This window comes from Triturus cristatus, chromosome 4_1, assembly GCF_964204655.1.
Source record: "Triturus cristatus chromosome 4_1, aTriCri1.1, whole genome shotgun sequence".
NCBI classification, from domain to species: domain Eukaryota; kingdom Metazoa; phylum Chordata; class Amphibia; order Caudata; family Salamandridae; genus Triturus; species Triturus cristatus.
In genome coordinates, this window is record NC_140585.1 from 102,717,634 (window position 1) to 102,739,568 (window position 21,935).

General features: G+C 48.8%; 1 protein-coding gene across 1 annotated transcript in view; it reads left to right on the top strand.

The window, feature by feature from the left end:
- The window catches only part of DTX4 (deltex E3 ubiquitin ligase 4), an 87,647-nt gene extending 68,410 nt beyond the window's left edge, over nt 1–19,237 (top strand). The window contains exons 3-9 of the mRNA XM_085651746.1: nt 4,105–4,166; nt 6,422–6,583; nt 9,074–9,135; nt 9,505–9,657; nt 14,645–14,806; nt 15,829–15,918; nt 17,053–19,237. Coding sequence (XP_085507872.1) covers nt 4,105–4,166; nt 6,422–6,583; nt 9,074–9,135; nt 9,505–9,657; nt 14,645–14,806; nt 15,829–15,918; nt 17,053–17,283 — 922 coding nt within the window. The 3' untranslated portion in view covers nt 17,284–19,237. The remainder of the gene's footprint in view (nt 1–4,104; nt 4,167–6,421; nt 6,584–9,073; nt 9,136–9,504; nt 9,658–14,644; nt 14,807–15,828; nt 15,919–17,052) is intronic.
- The last annotated feature ends 2,698 nt before the right edge of the window (nt 19,238–21,935 follow it).

Below are 21,935 nucleotides of genomic sequence, written 5' to 3' on the forward strand. Positions count from 1 at the left end.
TGGAATGATTGAAGTTGGGGTGATTATAGGTAGTTCGGAAGGAGGGGAGAGTATCCGCCCCTTCTGCATCATTCACTCCTTTCCCTCCCTCGTGAACTCCAGCCTTAGCTTCTGTACAAAGACGTTCCTTTTGTAAGGCAAAATAAGTATTTGCCGTTTAGGCGCTCACCTTTTCTGAGCATCACAGTTCTTGGGTCGGGGGTGGGGTAGATGGGGGGGCTGGGGGGGGGTCTATTACATCTTCCTGTGGCCATGTCTGCTTTTACCAAAAGGCTGCTGCCTACAGTAGCCACTTAAATTGAAAAAACAGTACGAACAGACGCATCTTCTAACTTTTTCCTGAACTTCTGAAGGGTTAGGGAGAAGGAACCTGCCACATGTTTGCAGCGCACAGCTGCTGTCCCCAGAAATGATTCTTTGCGGCACTGCCTTCCTGATGTCGGCGTTTTTAGCAGTAAACTAGACCTGTGTTTCTCAGGGTCCCACTTAAAAAAAAATCTATTTGACCTGAATGCACCGGGACTACTGCCCCAAAGGTTTGACAAATGACCTTCAAATGCAAACCTGGAAAAAACATGGCCCAGGAGACCTGCGGTTTCTTAATCCACAGGAGTGCGTGGATGATGGCATCTCCTAAAACAACCCGGGGGTGTGGGGGGGGGGGGTTCAAAGGTCCCTCAATCTCACAGGCCCTCACTTGTCTTAAGCAGGGATGTTATCTTGCACCACCTGCCCGGTCGTTAGACCATTTAGAGCGCCTTTGAAGCTTCTCTTGAAAGTACATACCCCCCCCCCCCCCACGCACACACAATCACTCCAGGTGACCGGCCTCCTCTCGGGGGCTGCTCCTCGCCAGCAGACGGTTGTTCCCCCGGACCTGCAGTGTTTAGGTTCAGAACAGGGCCAGGTTTTTGTGCAATGCGGGTGCCTTTTTCATAGGGTTTGTGATTTGCATGGGTGGGTGCCTTTAGTTGAGCTTGAAGGGTCGAGTTTCATTCCACTTCATGGTGATGTGAAAGGAGGCTGAGTTTGACTGCCAAGAGTCCTCGTTACAGGTCCATGTGCATGGCGTGTTGTCCCAGGTGACTTGGCAGTCTTTCAGTGAACCGGTCGGCCAGCCGTCCATTTCCTGGTCGTGCAGACTGATTTGTTGACCCCATCTCTAGACAGGTGCACACCTTTGATGAAAAGTGCACTGACACTTGAAGTGTATTTAAGGTAATTTCTGTGACTGGTTTTAAGCTGTGTGCTGGGAATGCTACTGGACTGGCAGAACTCTGCCCTCTGAATGTTTCTGTGCCGTACTGCGCATGTCCGGGGCCTGCCTTGCTGCTTCTGGTTCAGAAAGGTGAGTTCTAATCAGACGTGGCCGAATCCTCACCAGGGACGCTTTGCATTTCGCTGTGAACCTGTGCATGCAACTGTGCCAGGGCGGAGGCTCTCTTGCAAGTGGGTGGGTACCGTCCCTGGCAGGCATTTCCTCACCCGCCCAAAAAATACCAACCCTAGAAACAAGATGTGCAGCTCCGCCGCTCCAGATGACAAACCACGCGCTTAGAAGTGAAGGAACGCCCTGGAGTTGTACTTTAGTAGCGCTTGCTGTTACAAGTGTCTTTTCGGCGCTATAAATGAGGGCAGTCATGGTTACCAAAACAATGGGACCATTTACATCGAGCTGGGAAGGAGGGGGGCTGCCGTGATTCGAATCTGTGAATTTATGGCCACTCACGGATATTTGCAGCAGGCGCATTAACCCTCCTTGCTCCCTTACCGCTTGAAACACAGGGTCAGGGCCTCATCCCGAGAGGTCTTGAACAAGGAGCGGCCACGAAGCCCCACTGTAGAGAGGACACGCCGTCTGATCATGACCGGATCGTGCTCTCCCTTTCATTGGCAGCCAGTAGAATAAAGCCATGGGGGCCTCGACGGAGACGGATAGTCCATGAAAGCGGTTTTCCATCTGTTCACTTCATTTCCTTCTTCCTAATCTGATGTCACGCGCTGTCTCGGTGCAGAGGCCCTTTCTTTGCCACATCTGTTTCTATTCGCGGCCTCCTGCGCCGTCCAGTGGTCAAAAATGTGAACTCCACCCAGACACTGTTCTTTCATAAGACGTCTGATTTCAGTGTTTCTTTTTTGACGCATGGTTTCGTATCCCGGTCCAATGCTGCCCCCTGACGGACACATGCAGGATCGCCCTCCAGTTTTTTTCTTGTTTCAAAACCGGAGCTGTCTCTCTGCTCCGTCAATAAAATAGAGTCTCCGAGTTTTCTGCTACATTTACCCTATGTGAAGCCTCTTTAACATTCATCAAGATCTCCACTAATCCTTTTAGAATTGTTAGGTATGCCTCTTCGTCCCGGGGTGGCAGAAACGTCCCTTCAATTTATATGAAGTGCAAATTCAGAGGTAGTAAACGCTTCATAAATACAATTACAATTTACAATGCAGGAGTGAACCGCATCCTTTCCCCAAAGTTTGGTTAAAAGGATGGCAGGTTGTGTTTTTAACCAAGTGGGGTGACTGTGACATGTTCTTGCTTTAATGATCACTGGGTGTTTTCCTATTTTGATGAGTGAAAGCGACAGGGCTGTGCACCCTACAAAAGAGAGTTCTGGGCTATCTCTGGGTTTACCACTCGCCCTGTAGAATTCGTAGATGAACATGACGTGCACTTTCATTACACATGCAATCCGTACGGGGCACGTGCAACGCTCCTGTAAGAGGGGCTGTTCCAACCCTGCGCGCACCCAGCAAAGCAGTTACATAGTGTGTTTAGCGCCTAGGCCGGGACTCGAAAGTAAAGAGATTTACTATAAAAATCCCACTTGAAATGTAGTGCTGATCAGTGGCTCCCACACCACGCAGCGCTAATACCAACCCTGTGAGCACACTCGCGGGGAACCCTGTATCCTGAAAGGAAACCTTCCGGTTTCCTAAGATGCCAAATTCGCTTTATTCGGAAGGAAACGTGTCAAACAACAATTCCATAACAATATGTAGTTTAAAAAGATGTCCAAAGTTAGCAGCAGTGTTTGAGATAGGTCGATTTCCAAGCCATCTTTAATCAGAATAATACTATAAACACGCAAATGGGGGTAGTAAAAACAAGCTGCAGCGACACTTGGCCAATTTGCAGAGGAGGATGATTGTAATAATACAAAAAAAGCTAAAAGCACATAAAAAGAGTTGTAACATTTATATCTACACATCATTCCTTATTATATGCCAACAAATTGGAAATATAGACCCAGCCACCTTTCGACATTTTTAAATAGAGGTGTGCGCAATGTGTGTAATTTCTTTCTCATAATTACGCCAAATTTCAGGAAAAAGTATTCATAATTACTCAAATTGTAAATATGGCATTTAGCGCTTTATTTTAAAATGAAATGTGTCCATTTGTCCATTTTGGAGACGCAAGGACCCCGAATAACCACTGTTCAACCTGCCTGTCATTCTCTCTTCAATTCTGCACCAACAAGGGTGTAATGACGTAATTTCTGAAGCAAGTGTAACATGAAATCTCCGGAATTACTCCAATGACACCAGTGTAATTGAAGCTTCTCCAGGGCCGACATTTAAAGCGCTAGATCATGAATTGTTTTGGAATCGCTACTGTACAGTTTCCCTTCAGAACAGAAGGTACTTGGTAACACACCTATAGGATATGCCTGGGCTGGAACAACCACTTGTGAGAAGAAAAAAAAGTTATCACCCAGTGTGAGACTGGGAAAAAAAGATCTGGTGGAGATGGAGAAGAAAGGAAAATGTTCTACCATAACCAGTCATGCAGTCTCTCAGTCCTGTGTATGTCAGTACATTTTACATAGTTTTGTACATTTGTTTGTTATATTTGCATCTTGAAGCTGAAGGTTATTTGGCATGGTTTGAGAGATATTGATGTATACAGAAAAAAAAAAAAGTCCCTGTGGCGCCATTTCCCTTAGTTGTGTAAAAAAACAACAATCGGTGGGAGGCTTCGGGTCATATATTGGGCCACGTGACAGTGGAGGGCCGCATCCTCCACCAGATTCCCCCGCCCCCTTTGTGAGGTCATGCGCGAGGTGTGAAGATGCTCATGGCTGTTTCTGCCTATCCTAGGGTACCGACGGTCCCGGTGAAGAACCTGAATGGAACGAGCCCGGTCCACCCTGCCTTGGCTGGTGAGTAAGCAGAGACTTGTGTATGAGGAGAGGGAGCGGAGCGGGAGACAGTGTGGGGGTTTGGGATGACCAAATGTCTCATCCTGGTGGGCTGAGGTTCACCCTCCTGACCAGTGGGGGGCCCTTTTAATGGTAGACCCTGGGCATGTTGTATGTCTGAGGAGCCTTGGAGCCTCTGCATGGTGGGCCTTCGGTCTGTGTGTGAAGAACCCCGGGCCCCCTCTCCTGTGGTTGTCGGGCCCTCTGTCTGTGGCTGGGGTGCTCTGTCTGATGGGCCCAGGTCCTCTGTTCAATGTGCCTGGTGTCCCCTGTCTGGTGTACTTTAGGTCTGCATCTGCTAGGCCTTAGATCATCTGTCTGGTGGCCCCTGGTGCTCTGTGTGTGGGCCTGGTGTCCCCCATCTGGTGGGTTTCTGTCAAGTTGGCCTCAGGTCCTGGGTATAGGGAGCCTCCTGTCTTCTGTGTGTTGGGCCTTAGGTCCACTGCCTATTGGGCTTTGTGTCCTGTTTTTTTTTAGCCTCGTGTCCTGTGTCTATTGGGCCTCGTGCCCTGGGTCTATTGGGCCTCGTGCCCTGTGCCTAGTGGTCCTCGCACCTTGTGCCAAGTGGGCCTCGCACCCTGTGCCAAGTGGGCCTCGCACCCTGTGCCAAGTGGGCCTTGCACCCTGTGCCAAGTGGTCCTCGTGCCCTGTGCCTAGTGGGCCTCGTGCCCAGTGGGCCTCGTGTCCAGTGCCTAATGGGCCTCGTGTCCTGTGTCTAGTGGTCCTCGTGTCCTGTGTCTGGTGGTCCTCGTGTCCTATGTTTGGTGCTTTTCTTGTCCTGTGTCTAGTGGGCCTCGTGTCCTGTGCATAGTGGTTCTCTTGTCCTGTGTATGCTGGTTTCCTGGTCCTGCTGGTTCTTGTGTCCTCTGTCTGGTGGTTCTTGTGTGTCCTGGTGGTTCTTGTGTGTCCTGGTGGTTCTTGTGTGTCCTGGTGGTTCTTGTGTGTCCTATGGTGGTTCTTGTGTGTCCTATGGTGGTTCTTTTGTGTCCTCTGGTGGTTCTTGTGTCCTCTGGTGGTTCTTGTGTCCTCTGGTGGTTCTTGTGTCCTCTGGTGGTTCATGTGTCCTCTGTCTGGTGGTTCTCGTGTCCTCTGTCTGGTGGTTCTCGTGTCCTCTGTCTGGTGGTTCTTGTGTCCTCTGTCTGGTGGTTCTTGTGTCCTCTGTCTGGTGGTTCTTGTGTCCTCTGTCTGGTGGTTCTGGTGGTTCTTGTGTCCTCTGGTGGTTCTTGTGTCTGTCCTCTGTCTGGTGGTTCTTGTGTCCTCTGTCTGGTGGTTCTTGTGTCCTCTGCCTGGTGGTTCTTGTGTCCTCTGTCTGGTGGTTCTCGTGTCCTCTGTCTGGTGGTTCTTGTGTCCTCTGTCTGGTGGTTCTTGTGTCCTCTGTCTGGTGGTTCTTGTGTCCTCTGTCTGGTGGTTCTTGTGTCCTCTGTCTGGTGGTTCTTGTGTCCTCTGTCTGGTGGTTCTTGTGTCCTCTGGTGGTTCTTGTGACTGTCCTCTGTCTGGTGGTTCTTGTGTCCTCTGTCTGGTGGTTCTTGTGTCCTCTGCCTGGTGGTTCTCGTGTCCTCTGCCTGGTGGTTCTCGTGTCCTCTGCCTGGTGGTTATCGTGTCCTCTGCCTGGTGGTTCTCGTGTCCTCTGCCTGGTGGTTCTCGTGTCCTCTGCCTGGTGGTTCTCGTGTCCTCTGCCTGGTGGTTCTCGTGTCCTCTGCCTGGTGGTTCTCGTGTCCTCTGCCTGGTGGTTCTCGTGTCCTCTGCCTGGTGGTTCTCGTGTCCTCTGCCTGGTGGTTCTCGTGTCCTCTGCCTGGTGGTTCTTGTGTCCTCTGCCTGGTGGTTCTTGTGTCCTCTGCCTGGTGGTTCTTGTGTCCTCTGTCTGGTGGTTCTTGTGTCCTCTTTCTGGTTCTTGTGTCCTCTGGTGGTTCTTGTGTCTGTCCTCTGTCTGGCGGTTCTTGTGTCCTCTGTCTGGCGGTTCTTGTGTCCTCTGTCTGGCGGTTCTTGTGTCCTCTGTCTGGTCGTTCTTGTGTCGTCTGTCTGGTGGTTCTTGTGTCCTCTGGTGTTGCTTGTGTCCTCTGGTGTTGCTTGTGTCCTATGTCATATGGGCCTCTAGTCATGTGTCTGTCGGTTGGGGTGCTCGGTTTAGTGTCTGGGTTCTCCTCTGATTTGCTGGATCTTCATCCTAAACCCTGGAGTGCACCTTCTGATGTTTATTTTGCTTTCTTTCCATGTAGGTATTACTGGTATCCTTATGAGTGCTGCCGGGCTTCCTGTCTGCCTGACCCGACCACCCAAACTCGTGCTCCACCCGCCACCAGTCAGCAAAAGCGAGATCAAACCGGTCCCAGGGATCTCTGGCATGTGTCGCAAGACTAGCAAGAAGCAGGCCAAGAAAGGTGAGTAGCTCCGGGGTCTCAGTGTCACTGGCAGTAGGGAGAAGATCTGCGATCGATTAGGAGCTCTGGGGTCTTGATGTCACAGGGACTGGGGCGATTATCTGGGATCGATTAGGAGCTCTGGGGTGTTCGTGTCACTGGAAGAAGATCTGGGATCGAATGGGAGCTCTGGAGTCTTAGTGTCACTTGAAGAAGATCTGGGATTTATTAGGAGCTCAGGGGTCTTGATGTCACAGGGACTGGGAAGAAGATCTAGGATCTATTAGGAGCTCTGGGGTCTTAGTGTCACTGAAAGAAGATCTGTGATCGATTAGGCGCTATGGTGTCTTGGTGTCGCTGGAAGAAGATCTGGGATCAATTAGGAGCTCTGGGGTCTTAGTGTCACTGGAAGAAGATCTAGGATTAATTAGGAACTCTGGGGTCTTGATGTCACAGGGACTGGGAAGAAGATCTGGGATCGATTAGGAGCCCTGGGGTCTTAGTGTCACTGGAAGAAGATCTGGGATTGATTAGGAGCTCTGAGGTCTTGATGTCACAGGGACTGGGGAGATGATCTGGGATCGATTACGAGCTCTGGGGTGTTCGTGTCACTGGAAGAAAATCTGGGATCGATTGGGAGCTCTGGAGTCTTAGTGTCACTGGAAGAAGATCTGGGATTGAATAGGAGCTCAAGGGTCTTGATGTCACAGGGACTGGGAAGAAGAGCTGGGATCGATTAGGAGCCCTGGGGTCTTAGTGTAACTGGAAGAAGATCTGGGATTGATTAGGAGCTCTGAGGCCTTGATATCACAAGGACTTGGGGGAAGATCTAGGATCGATTAGGAGCCCTGGGGTCTTAGTGTCACTGGAAGAAGATCTGGGATTGATTAGGAGCTCTGAGGTCTTGATGACACAGGGACTAGGGAAAAGATCTGGGATCGATTAGGAGCCCTATGGCCTTAGTGTCTCTGGAAGAAGAACTAGAATCGATTAGGAGCTGTGGGGTCTTGGTGTCGCTGGAAGAAGATCTGGGATCAATTAGGAGCTCTGGGGTCTTAGTGTCACTGGAAGAAGATCTGGGATTAATTAGGAGCTCTGGGGTCTTGATGTCACAGGGACTGGGAAGATGATCTGGGATCGATTAGGAGCTCTGGGGTCATGATGTCACAGGGACTGGGGAGAAGATCTGGGATAGATTAGGAGCTCTGGGGTCTTCCTGTCACTGGAACAAGATCTGGGATCGATTAGGAGCTTTGGGGTCTTAGAAGATCTGGGAAGATCTAGGATCGATTAGGAGACCTGGGGTCTTAGTGTCACTGGAAGAAGATCTTGGATTGATTAGGAGCTCAGGGGTCTTGATGTCACAGGGACTGGGAAGAAGAGCTGGGATTGATTAGGAGCTCTGGGGTCATGATGTCACGGACTGGGGGGAAGATCTAGGATCGATTAGGAGCTCTGGGGTCTTAGTGTCACTGAAAGAAGATCTGGGATCGATTAGGCCCTATGGTGTCTTGGTGTCGCTGGAAGAAGATCTGGGATCAATTAGGAGCTCTGGGGTCTTAGTGTCACTGGAAGAAGATCTGGGATTAATTAGGAACTCTGGGGTCTTGATGTCACAGGGACTGGGAAGAAGATCTGGGATCGATTAGGAGCCCTGGGGTCTTAGTGTCACTGGAAGAAGATCTGGGATCGATTAGGAGCTCTGAGGTCTTGATGTCACAGGGACTGGGGAGATGATCTGGGATCGATTACGAGCTCTGGGGTGTTCGTGTCTCTGGAAGAAGATCTAGAATCGATTAGGAGCTCTGGGGTCTTGATGTGACAGGGACTGGGGAGAAGATCTGGGATCGATTAGGAGCCCTGGGGTCTTCTAGTATCATTGATTGATTTGGAGATTTGTGGTTTTAGTTAGGACGAATTCTGTGTCCTTTGAGTCCCACTAGATCTGAGAGGAGCGCTGACGGCTTTGTGTCACCAGGAGTTGGGAGGAGATATGGGTCTTTATGTCAGAGGGAGTGGGAAGGAGCTCTGGGGGTATATGGGTCACTGGCAGGGGGGAAGAATGAGCTCTGGGTATTTGTGTCACAGGAAGCGAGGAGGACCTAGGAGTCTGCTCACCCAGAGAGGTTAGGCTACTGGTGTCTATGCCACCTGGGATGGCGAGGAGCTCTGCGGCATGTGTCGCCACCAGTGATAAACTCTCTCTTCTTGCCTGTGGTAGTTTGCAAAGCACAATTGGCCCAATGATGTTGTGCACCGAGGGATGTGGGGGCCCAGTGGAGTTCGCATGTATTCAATGTTTGTTGGGGTCTGCCCCCTCATGGAAGCTTCGGCTGTGCCATGTCCTTTTTCGATCTGTATGTTTGGTGTCAGGGAACGACCCCTGAAGAGTCCCTTTGACTGTACAGCTTGCTTGTTGTCTCTCTCATGGATGACATTTCCCTACCCATTTCAGCTTTTCATCCCCTCGTATAGCTGATTTTTATCTTTTTTTGGCCTTTTTCTTAACAGGACAAACCCCAGAGGAGGTGGTAAAGAAATACCTGCAGAAAGTGCGGAATCCACCTGATGAGGTGAGGGAGGCCACTATTTTGTGCATAGCTCTGTCAGTCCCTCAAACTCTTGCCCAGTCCCTCACTTCTGTTGATGGCCCATCTCTTTACGCATGCCTTTCTTGTTCTATATCCTCCTCTCCATCCTCAGTCCGCCTTTGTCCTTTTAACCTCCTAATTTACCTCTTCTCCACCTACTTTCTCTCCCATTTCCTACTTTGACCCTTACCACGCTTCACCTCTTCACTTTCGCACACGTCTTGGTACTTGTCATTCCAGCTTTAACCCATCTTACTCTCTCCTTCCTCCCACCCCCTTCTCTGAATCATCTTAAATCAACCCCCTTTCTCTGTGATGCACAAACCCTCTGACCTCTTTCTTTCTCCTCAGGACTGTACCATCTGCATGGAGTGCCTCTCTTCCCCGTCCGGGTACAAGGGTCCTCACCCCACGACCCGGCCTGACCTGGTCGGCCGGCTGTGCAAGTGCGGCCACGTCTTCCACCTGCACTGCCTGGTGGCTATGTACAACAACGGCAACAAGGTTGGTACCTCTATGGCTCCCCCCAGCCAGTCAATGAGCTTCAGATATTCCCCAGGTAGATCTGTTCCTGCAGAGCTCTCTATCAAAAAGTGAGCCACAGAGCTTTAGATGCTACCTAAGGAATGCCAGGCACTTGTACGACCACCCATCAGGATGAGCCACTGAGCACAAGATGCTAGTTAAGAGAGGGCAGGCCCTTGCCATTACATGACCTCATCAGGATGAGCCACTGAGCTTGAGATGTTTTCCAAGTGGACCTCTTCCACCATGGCTTTCTATCAAAGAGTGAGTCTGTGAGCACTGTCTGCTTCCTGAGAGATGGCAGGCCCTTGCCATTACATGACCTCTCATCAGGATGAGCCACTGAGCTTGAGATGTTTTCCAAGTGGACCTCTTCCACCATGACTTTCTATCAAAGAGTGAGTCTGTGAGCACTGTCCGCTTCCTAAGAGATGGCAGGCCCTTGCCATTACATGACCTCTCATCAGGATGGGCCACTGAGCTTGAGATGTTTTCCAAGTGGACCTCTTCCACCATGACTTTCTATCAAAGAGTGAGTCTGTGAGCACTGTCCGCTTCCTAAGAGATGGCAGGCCCTTGCCATTTAAATGACCTCATCAGGATGGGCCACTGAGCTTGAGATGTTTTCCAAGTGGACCTCTTCCACCATGACTTTCTATCAAAGAGTGAGTCTGTGAGCACTGTCTGCTTCCTAAGAGATGGCAGGCCCTTGCCATTACATGACCTCATCAGGATGGGCCACTGAGCTTGAGATGTTTTCCAAGTGGACCTCTTCCACCATGACTTTCTATCAAAGAGTGAGTCTGTGTGCACAGTCTGCTTCCTGAGAGATGGCAGGCCCTTGCCCTTACATGACCTCTCATCAGGATGAGCCACTGAGCTTGACATGTTTTCCAAGTGGACCTCTTCCACCATGGCTTTCTATCAAAGAGTGAGTCTGTGAGCACAGTCTGCTTCCTAAGAGATGGCAGGCCCTTGCCATTACATGACCTCATCAGGATGGGCCACTGAGCTTGAGATGTTTTCCAAGTGGACCTCTTCCACCATGGCTTTCTATCAAAGAGTGAGTCTGTGAGCACAGTCTGCTTCCTAAGAGATGGCAGGCCCTTGCCATTTAAATGACCTCATCAGGATGGGCCACTGAGCTTGAGATATTCCCCAGGAGCAGGTGGGACCCCTGACCAAAGTGCAGTGCTGGGGCCCGCCCCCCGCCGGTTTGGAGTGAGCCCGTCCCATCTTGTCCCAACTCTGGTTTAGTGTCCTCCATGGGTCAGAGACACCGAGTCACATTGCAAAGCTGACCACATTGTTAATGCAAAAAAAAAAAAAAATATGTGATGACGGCAGTAGTAAGAAACATTCCCTATTAAGAGGGGTGCATCCGTTTCCGCACTGTCCGTTGTTCGTTGAAGGAGGCTCGTGCAAAGTCTGCTGAATTCTCTAGGGCAGCGTTTCCTAAACTGTGGGTCAGGACTTTCTGCGTGGGTCTGGAGCCTATTTTTCATGGGACGCGAAAGTCTTGGTCCATTTGCTAGTAATATTTGAAATGAATAGTCCTGTTTGTGCACCTGTGCAAAGGCGCTCGACATGCCTTCCAGTCCAGTTTTAAAACCAACCCGTGCAAGTATTCTCAAGTAAGGCACCGGGTGAGCCTTCCAGTAGTTGTTGCTGCTGTTTGTTTTTACTTCACAAAGCCACAGTGAGAGTGGAGTGGAGAGGTGTGGCTCACTGGTTAGAGGTGGCAGATCCGTAAGCCGAGAATCGGCCAGGGACCAGGGTTCAATTCCCGACGCGGCAGGGTCGTGGACCAGGGTCAAAACGGACTCGATAATTCTCGCCTCGGTACCTACTCTACCCAGGAACACACTCGGCAACTCTTGGCATTAAGCTTGCCTCATCTCTACAACGGCCCCCCACAGACGCCGGGGATGCCTGATTTCACCTTGGAGATACCCAGAAAGGGACCATCTCACAGGGATAGCCAGGACGGGTTCCCCAGCGGTCTATAGCGCCGGGACACTTCTGAGTAGCTGTGCGCTGTATAAATGAAAATAACATAACCTAACATAACATTTCAACAGGAAATGTTCTCACTCAACACGATTGTATACAACCACACCACTTGTGTGTGCCTTTCACATATAGATTGAGAAATGTGGATGTGCCCTTATGGCCTGAGCAGCTGACTTTGAATCTGGAGAACCAGCTGTGAGTCCTGGTGTTGGCTCAACATCCTTTGATTCTGGGTCAAATCATTTAATCTCGTGTGATAAAAATAAAATTGATCTTATCATGTGTAATGTAATTGGATGCTCATGTGAAGAGCTCCAATGCCCTTTAGCCATGTTTGTGATGCATGAAACAAAAACACACACACACACACACACACTCTCACTCTCACTCTCTCTCCCCCGTCTCCCCCCCCCTCTCTCTCTCCCTCTCTCTCCCTCTCTCTGTCTCTCTCTCTCTCTCTCTCTCTGTCTCCCCCCTCTGTCTCTCTCTCTCTCTCTCTCTCTCCTATCTCTCTCTCTCTGTCTCTCTCCTCTGTCTCTCTCTCTCCCCCTGTCTGTCCCTCTCTCTCCTCTGTCTCTCTCTCTCTCCTCTGTCTCTCTCTCTCTCTCTCCCTCTCTCCCTCTCTCCCTCTCTCCCTCTCTCCCTCTCTCCCTCTCTCCCTCTCTCCCTCTCTCTCCCTCTCTCTCCCTCTCTCGCTCTCTCTTGCTCTCTCTCGCTCTCTCTCGCTCTTTCTCGCTCTCTCGCTCTCTCTCGCTCTCTCTCGCTCTCTCTCGCTCTCTCTCTCTCTCTCTCTCTCTCTCTCTCTTGCTCTCTCTCCCTCTCTGTCTCTCTCTCCCCCCCCATGTCTCTCTCGCTCTCTGTCTCTCCCCCGTCTCTCTCTCTCTCTCTCTCTCTCTCCCCCATGTCTCTCTCTGTCTCTCTCCTCTGTCTCTGTCTCTCTCCCCCCTCTGTCTCTCTCTCTCTCTCTCTCTCTCTCTCTCTCCCTCTGCCTCTCTCTCTCTCTCCCCCTCGGTCTCTCGCTCTCTTTCTCACAGTCTCACTCTCACTCTTAGTTTCACTCTCCAGAATGCACCCCTGGGCCTTGTTTTAACACTAAAATGGATAGGAGGTCTTCCCCGATACTCTGCTGAGGAAGGGGGTTCTCATATTTTCTAAGACCCTGGTCTAGGGTCTTGCTGCGTGCGAAACCTGCCAAGGAGTTGGTCTGAAAGGCAGGAAGCGGAAGGGGCCCTAAACTGGCGGCCATTTTGGAGTTTCCCTTTAACTGTGCAGTTCAAATGCCAGCCAAGAGAGGGCGCTCTGCTGTGACCGCCTGTGTGCTCCTAATCTTGTGAGCTAGGATCACTGCAAACCAGCAGTTGGGGTCCACACCCTACCCTGGGCACAGGGGACTGAACTCCTAAAGCTGATAATGTGTGACCCCTTGGAGCTCAGTCTTTAGAGTCCTGTTCAGTAAGTATTTATTGACTTGGTTGGACCATCTTTACCAGATACGCTGTACCTCGATTAGACAGAAGTACGGAAGAAGAAAGCGCGCTAGACTCGAAATCAATTACATTCTTGACCTCGACACCGGAAGTGCTAATGTCAACCACAACCACGTGTCTGTTTCACGCAGGCTTGGCATCTTTCCCAGTTGAAAATCCCGCCCGTCTGCTAACATTTTAAGGTTTTGTAAAGGCCTGGACATGTCACTTAAGTAAAATCTTATGAGTTTGTTTGTATTTTTAACATGGTCTTTCTGTCGTTGTTTACTTATTTATTAATCAGGGGCCATTAGGCCAGCTGTAGAATGCATTTTAAAGAGATTTGTTATTACATTTGCTGCTTAAAGTATGTACTGATAAGGGGAAAAATACCTGCTTTAGGTGATTTTTCCTAATTTTTGTAAAATACTGGTCTTGCAATTATACAACTGGCAAAGTGCCAACCCTAGTTGCGCCTTCTGCACCGCGCAACAGCAGTAGCCAGCTGAGACTGAAGGTGCGCTGCAGCCACTTTTAACCGGAGGCTGACCCTACATTTCCTCTGCCTCTTTGGGGTCCGTAACTCATCGGGAGATGAGTTCTGACTGCAAAGATGCGAGTGCAGCCTGCAGGCTGCAGGTCGCGCGTTCAAAACCCGACCAGGGCCGCCTTGGCATTTCAACCTTCTTTGGTTAAGAAAATGTGTACTGTTGCCCCCAGTAATAGTGACACCCATTAGAAGATTGGAATGCTCGGAGCTCCATTGTAGACAACGGAGGGCTCCGGGGCTTCGAATGGTCGGTAGAGGCCCAGAGCATCAACATTCCAATGTTTGTTCAGAGCTGGTGCTGTGTACAAAAGGCCTCACGGAGCCCGAAGGGATTTCAGTCCCTTCAGGCTCCGTGAAGCCTTTGTTTTACGGTTTAGAACATTCTGCCCTCTAGAGTCGCAATGTTCTAATAGCCTTAGAGCCCACTGTTCCAGGCTCTACCGGCCATTAAAGGCCCGCTCAATTGTTAAAGGCCCTCAAGCGGGATCCAAGTCTATTTAAGCACACCGTGTGGGTGCTGAAATTAGTTCAAGTCATCGTAATATTTAGAATGCACAACACCAGACACTGTTGTTGTGTTCCTGTTTTCTAAGTTTGTTGACAGAGTGAAGTAGGGATGTGTCTCATTTAGTGATAGTTGACCTGTTTGTGTCTGTTGCGTAAGATCTGGAAACATTTTTTAATTGCTCACATGTTTTAGAGTATTAACAATTGTTAATTGCCTTTCCTCTCATTATGCATCCTTGCCTTGCTCTTTGTTTCCTAATTTCATAGCGGGCAATTACAAGTGACTAATGCCCTATGGAGAGGTTTTAATCACTGTTAACAGACCGCATAAAAGGCAATAACATTCAGCAGATCTGTGTAAAGAGATGTCGCAGTGTACAGAAGTATGCAATGGTAATGCCCAATATTAATGTATATCATTCTTGCTTAGGATGGCAGTCTGCAGTGTCCGACCTGCAAGACCATTTATGGGGTGAAGACGGGGAACCAGCCTCCCGGCAAGATGGAATACCACGTCATCCCCCACTCGTTGCCCGGGCACCCTGACTGCAAGACCATCCGTATCATCTACAGCATCCCTCCGGGGGTCCAGGTGAGCGCTCCAGTGTTAGATGAGTGTGGGAAAGAGCCCCAAGGGGCTCCTACGAAGGGGTGTGGGTTGGGATGTGGGCAAGAGTCCAAGCAATATGCATGGCGATGTGGCACTGCAGCTCTAGGGAATAAGAAATTAGCTGATAGGATCGCTGTACTAAGATATAGGCTCGTTTGTTTAATGACTTGAGTGTCCAGCCTCCTTAGTTTCACGATGGCTACTGAGTACCAGATATTATTCACACATACTTTTTTTTTTGTGTGTGTTTTTTAAAGCGGCTTGCTGTAATGCCTATTCACTTACTGGTTCTGATCTTGGCAGCATAGATAGTTTTATTTTATATGATTGTGGGTGACTATCATAACGAGCATTAGCATAGCCAATCGGTCTCGCCTTTGAAACCTTATAAGTGTTTAACCACGCAACAGTTAATGTTGTTGCCCCAAGGATATTGTGCTGCATAACTAAATACTTATAAGGTCCCAAAAGCGAGACCTATTGGCTATGCCAATGCTTGTTTATCCTGGGGGGATAGCGCAGACTGATAGGCAGTGTCTGGAGGGTCCCAGTATAAGAAATTCTTGGGATGGGACTGACTGGGTGTGGTGCGCTGTGCCCTGGGGTAGAGGGCGCACTATGCTTTGTGGCATCTGAGGTCCAAGAGCGAGAACGGAAAGGGCAGCAAGATCCAAAAAGGGAACACATTTTTCAAATTAAATCTGGATGTCCTGTCCTGTGGGGTTGCAGGTGTTTTAGGGGTGGAGAGCAGATTTGTGACTCAGTTACTGGTGGAGAGGAAATCAAGAGAACCGGTGTCCTCGGTGTCTTTTGGGAATGTCATTGGGAGGCTGATGTTAAGGCGATGGGTGACACGTGGGGCTTAAGAAGGGAATGCGAAAGAAAAGTAAGTGACCAGGTACTCAACGCTCACTTCTGAGATAAGGGAATGGAAAGAGATGTAGGAGAAGTCGGGGATCATGCTTGAAAACCGACTAAATGTGCTCATGTTGGACTTTTTACAGGGACCGGAGCATCCGAATCCTGGGAAGAACTTCACCTCGCGAGGGTTCCCCAGACATTGCTACCTGCCCGACAACGAGAAGGGGAGAAAGGTGAGTGTCTCACCCAGCATACACCCACAGCCCCGGAGACCTCCACCCCACGGTGTCTCTCTGAGGCTCTTTGTAGGCACTGATCGCACCCTGAACAAATTGTTACCCCGTCTCCCTGCAGCTGCGTAGCAAGGATGCCTCGGGCCCTCGTGCAACCAAGAAAGTAGCTACTTTGACTGCTGGTGGGATAACTACATACAGCCATTATCAGGGTTCAATGGGCCCCGGAGGGCTTTGGACCCCGGTGCACTGCACCTGCTGCAACAGTGGTAGCTACGCTCCTGCTCCCTGGATGATCATAATAATACAGACATTTATAAAAGCGCGAACAGCTACCTCCAACAGAGGTGTCCCAGCGCTATAAACTGTGATTTCAGATCTCCTGAGAAAGATTCACACATTGAGGGTACGGAATGCACTTTAGATTGAATAAAGCAGATTTCGCTTTAAAAACTTGGTCTACACCCAACTGGGACAATGCGCATTGCAGTTGCTCCTGCCCTAGAGAATTTTGCACATAAATGTCTGCCACACCATTGCTATTCTGGTGACCGGTTCACACAGAGCTATCAGCGTACCTCAGTTCTGCCAAGCATGAACGTACAAAGCGCCATGGAGACAACCATATACACCTATCATAAGTCCATGGGTGTGATCACACACAGCTGTGATATTGTATCTCATTTGTGCCGTACCGCACTGGAGCTCCTGTGACAGGATCCTACGCAGGTCTGTCGAGGTAGCGCACACTTTCAATACAGTAGAGTTCGTGGAGCTGCGCGCACAGCTCTCCTGCAGCAGCATCCCACACAGCTCTGCTGATGTACCACAGTTCTGTCATCAGGTACCTCCTGCTATTCCATTGATGGAACTACACAAAGTTCATTGTGCTATAATTCATATCTGTGGTACCTAGCAGTTCCCTTCCTGAGGCTGGTACACAGGTCTTCCATGACCCTGGCGTGTCCTCTTCTAATAAGTATTTTTACCCAATAACAGTTTTATTTACTGCGCCTCGTTCCTGCCTGGAGCATATCTTGGTGTCCAGGTCTGGCTCCCCTCTATGCCAGCAGGCACTCTTGGACACCATCCTTTGACGCCTTCTCATCACTCTTTCCCTGTTTCTTCCTCCAGGTGCTGAAGCTGCTTCTTGTTGCCTGGGAACGGCGCCTCATCTTCGCTGTCGGCACCTCCAGCACCACCGGTGAATCTGACACCATCATCTGGAACGAGGTCCACCACAAGACCGAGTTTGGCTCTAACCTCACCGGCCACGGCTTCCCCGACCCCAGGTACTTGGACAATGTGCTGGCCGAGCTGGCTGCGCAGGGCATCACGGAGGAGTGCCTGCAAGAGAGGGACTGACAGACCTTGAAGGATTGTGGAGCTCCGAACGGACCAGGCTCCACGCCCGCCAACATCCGACAAGGCGCGTCTTCTGGTGCCCGCTACCATGAGCCTCTGTTGAAACCAACAATGGGATCTCTAAAAGTATCAGAAGGCGGCGTCTTCTCTCAGCGGTTGGCCTCAAAATTGAAGGGTCACCAAAATCCAGCAACCAATAAGAAAAGCCCACTCACTGCCACAAACTGTGCCTCTGCTGAATTTTACAAGCTAGTTAGGAAAGAAACTACCAAGAAGTTACCAGAATTCTGTGCTAATAAGTGCTTGAAATGGACAGGCACTGCCTGGTGTTTTTTTTAGTACCAGCACTTCTGTTATGTTTGTTTTTTTAAAGAAGGTACATGCACTTCTTAGAAGGAAGCAGGTCTATGCCAAAGGTATTACCTGCACTTCTGTCTTTTCCATTCCAAGCCATTAATGTTTGCTACTTGTTTCTGAATGGGGGGGGGGGCGGAGGGTGGGGGTGCAGAGTGATTCACATATCTTTTTTTTAGGTACAGATATTTCCTTTAGGTCATTTTCTAACCTTGAAAAAAATTGAAAGCCAGGGAAACCGAAAGCAATGGGGAAATGATAGAGTTGCCTCTATAGCTGCCACTGACCAATTTCTTCTTTTTAAAAATATTTTTTATGTTTTTCACCAGCATGACTGATATTTTTATGTCCATGTCAGTTAAAACTTTGGGAAAGTTAGTAAAAAAAAACATTTTTTTGTCCTCTAAAATTTAGGCCAAACAACAATTACAAGAAAAATATAAAGGTATTTTAGAGTAATCCAAAAGATTCTTAAATTATAAAAAAAAAAATCAGAGATGCGGAATAGCAATGTAAAAACAAAAAACACATTTTTAAGCTAATGTTATTCAAAAATGTCAAGACAGTGGCAAGAGGAACACGTAAAATGTGTAAATTGCAGAAGTGTTCACTGTGCTCAAAGGAATGCACCTGGACTCAACACAGACACTTAGTGAAGAGCTGATCTCGGTCCACTTACCAAAGGTCTTTTGTCCAGGTAAAACCATTACCAGTATCCACAAGGCCTCTCCACTTTTGTTTTCTTTTCTTGAAAAACAATGCACAATTTAACTAAATCCTATATTGAGTAGGGGTGTGCGAAATTCACATAATTTGCTTCTGTGTACTTATGCGAAATTTCTGCTAAATGATGTGAATCCGTCATTTTGTGCTACATTTAAGAGCAATGTGCGTCCTTGCTTCAGTTTTGATGGGAGGGCACATTTCACACACCCCAAAAAAATTGTGCAGAAAAACAAAAGCACTACAAACAGCTGCTCGCGTCTTGTTGTTCCAGTGCGTTTGTGGTACATTTTTACCATGAATGGCTCATCATTAAGTCAAGTGGCATAATTTTGGGAACAAGTGTAATGCGAAATTCTTAAAAATACACAAATTATACCAGCATAATCTATAGATTGTCTTGGCCTAATCTTGAGGTTTTTTTTCCACAATTAACAAAACCGCTATTTTGTCAGTATCTAAAAGACTTGATGGCGTTATGGGGAAAGCTTTGCGTAATTGACACATGTCCCGCCATCACTCAAGCACTGGAATTTTTTTCCAGGAAGAGACTATTTTCATGGCTTGCTTTGGCACTGATAGGGTTCACCTAACACGGAAGCACCGAGGTAACGGAGCAGTTCTCCATGTGAGGGATTTGCTTGCTGCCTCCAGTAGATGGCGCAATTTTGCTTCTTCCTATTGCCAGCTTTTCCCCCGGAAGTAATCTTATTTGCACGCTCCACAGAGTTTCCTTATGAATGAAGGTACCCCAACATTTTTGAGGAGAGAATAAGTTACTGTTCTAACTCCAGTCCTCGAATATTTGGGAAAAGAGTATAGTCAAGAGCCTTGCCATGCTTTACTACCTGGATGAAGAAAGGAAAAAAAGAAAAAATAGGAAATAATTTCTGTTTTCTGTCTATTTGCCCTAGACATGAGACTGGGTGTACAGTTAGTGACCCCGTGTCTCTGTTCATGCGGATCCAGACCGTGGACCCGGTCAAGACGTTTCGGGCGGTAATCATGGTAAACGTTCTAAAATGGTGCTCCCTGACCCGTTGTAGGTCAGTGACGTCTTACGTCCCAGCCGTCCTTTTATGTCGCTACGGTTACATTAACTGTGGGGACTGTCTACAGACCACAAATGTATTCTGCTTTTAGCGCAGAAGTCGCCGCCAGGCGGTTTTCGTCCTCATACGGGACATTTCTTAATAGTATTTTTGTATCCCTGTTATTTTGTAAATTATCTTTTTTTGTGCAGGGGAGGCGGAGTAGGGAGCCGGGTGACCACGAGCAAGGATGATGCTTCTCACCCCGCCTTGCCTCAGCATGGAAGCTATGTTTGAGTTCTGTTTGTGTGTTTTTTTTTAAATTGTTTACTGTAGCAGTGATGCCCAGAGGGCATAATCTGCCCCTGTGTAAAATAGCTCAAATGCCATGCATTGAAGGTACAAGTAGAAGTCCCAAAATTGGGCAAAAAATTGTGAAGACGAGTCACTGAAGGCCAAACGGTACGCTGCGCTGCCGCCATGGGCGGAGCCCGGAGTTGTCCCGTCTTAGAGACGCGTGTGTTGCACATTCCATACCACCCTGTTGCCCTCGTAACCCTAAGGTACCAATGCCTGAGAGATTATGGTGTTGTAGGGTTTTGAGATGAAAGCAAATCGGAGATAACAATGGTGGACAAGATAAGTCATGGTTGTGGAGTTTGTAGAGTTTCAGCTTTTTGCGTTGCTCTTAGTGTGAGCTGTGTCATGTAATCCTCATGGCTGTGAAAGAGCTGTTCATGTGTTTACCTTCCACCCTCCTGCCAGCATACGGTTCTCTGCTCAAATCAGGGAGTCGGCTGGCTAGGAGCAGACACTGACCGCCATTTTAGTTATGATAAACACTGACCCCACCATCCCGAAATTGTCTAAAACTAAAATGTTCTACCTGTGTTTTTGGCAGCGGCCCTTGCTGGCTGCTTTTTGCCTGTTGGTATGATCCAGGTGGCCTTTTCTCCACGTGAACCTTGTAGAAGCCACTATTACTGTTGCTTTCATCTTCTAACCCTGCACAGGTGAAGCTGGGAATAGGCAGGGGGGCGGAGGGGGGAGAAGTGTGTGTTTCATTGCCAAGTCTGCTGCTTTTTTGTACAGTGTGTAATTTTGTGCCACCCGGAAGTGTGTAGACCAGCCCTTTCCTTTCTTCTAGCCCTTTCTTTCCCTTCATTGAGATGTCGATTCAGGGCGCTGTGGCATACTCCGCCTATTAAGCATATTCAAGTTCTTTTTAAGGAATCTGGAGGGGCCAAAGTTTTATGTATGGGATTGCATTGATTTGGGGGTTTTGCATGTGCAGTATTAATGAGGTTGTACACTTTCAGGGCAGAAGGTTCGCCAAAGATCTATACTTGTGCGGCTGGACAGATCCCTGGGTTGCCCCTGTGCATTGTGATATTAATCTGAAACCTGAATGTGCACCTCGACAGCCATCTGAAATGCGCGTGTGCGGTGTGACACGCCAGCCTGAGCGCTGTTCGTGTACAGTGGGCAGGATCCTGAGTTACACTTTAAAATCTGCAAGATCCCTGCTAAGATTTTACAAGATTCCTCTGATGTCATCAGCATTTAAGTCGGCAGACTCTGCTCTCTTGTTTACTTCCTTCTCCCCTTAAACTCTCCCCCCTCCGGGTTCGGTCTTCGCCCACCGGTGGTAATGGGAATATGCTGAATTTGTTACTTGCAACCCCATGGATGTTTGGGGAGATGTAATCCTATCTGTGTAAATATTTTGTTCGTTTTTTGTAAATTTGACTGAAAGGTTCCACTAGAAATGACTTAAAAATGTGAACTAAGGTACTTTAAGTTAGAATTAGAGGCCGATGAGACGCAACAGCGACCATAACTGCCCCCCCCCCCCCTCCAATTCTGCTAGTAACGCATAGTGGCTAGGACTGCCGTTCCTAAAGATAAGATGGTGGGGGAGCCGGAAAGGCTGACATCGATGGCTGTGACTCTGAGCCTGGTAACACGCAGGTTTGTCCATTCAAAATAATAAGAAACTCAGTAGGGATTGGGGCATTAGCCCACTCAGGTCCCCCTTGCACGTCTAACAGAATGCGTGAGAACAAGTGGACGCTTCTACCTCCTCCCGCTCGCAGGGGTAGCCAACACTACTCCTAGGCAGAGGTCTCTGCGAAAGACTGGCCCTTCCGGACCTCTCCTGCGGCATCTGCTTTGAAGCAGACCAGCATATCCCAGAACCCTTTGCAAAAACTGGAAATGGAAACCTATTAGTCCTAGATTGCTGGGTTCATATAAAGCAGACCAGCCTATCCCAGAACCCTTAGCAAAAACTGGAAATGGAAACCTATCCGTCCTAGATTGCTGGGTTCATATAAAGCAGACCAGCATATCCCAGAACCCTTTGCAAAAACTGGAAATGGAAACCTATTAGTCCTAAATTGCTGGGTTCATATAAATCTTGCCAGACGGCAGCTCAATAAAAACGTGGTAAACGAATATGATGAGGGCTGGTAAGGCTTCTCTGGGGCTTACCCCCAGACTAATCCACATCCCTTTTCAACATGGTCGATGTAGGGGCCAGTA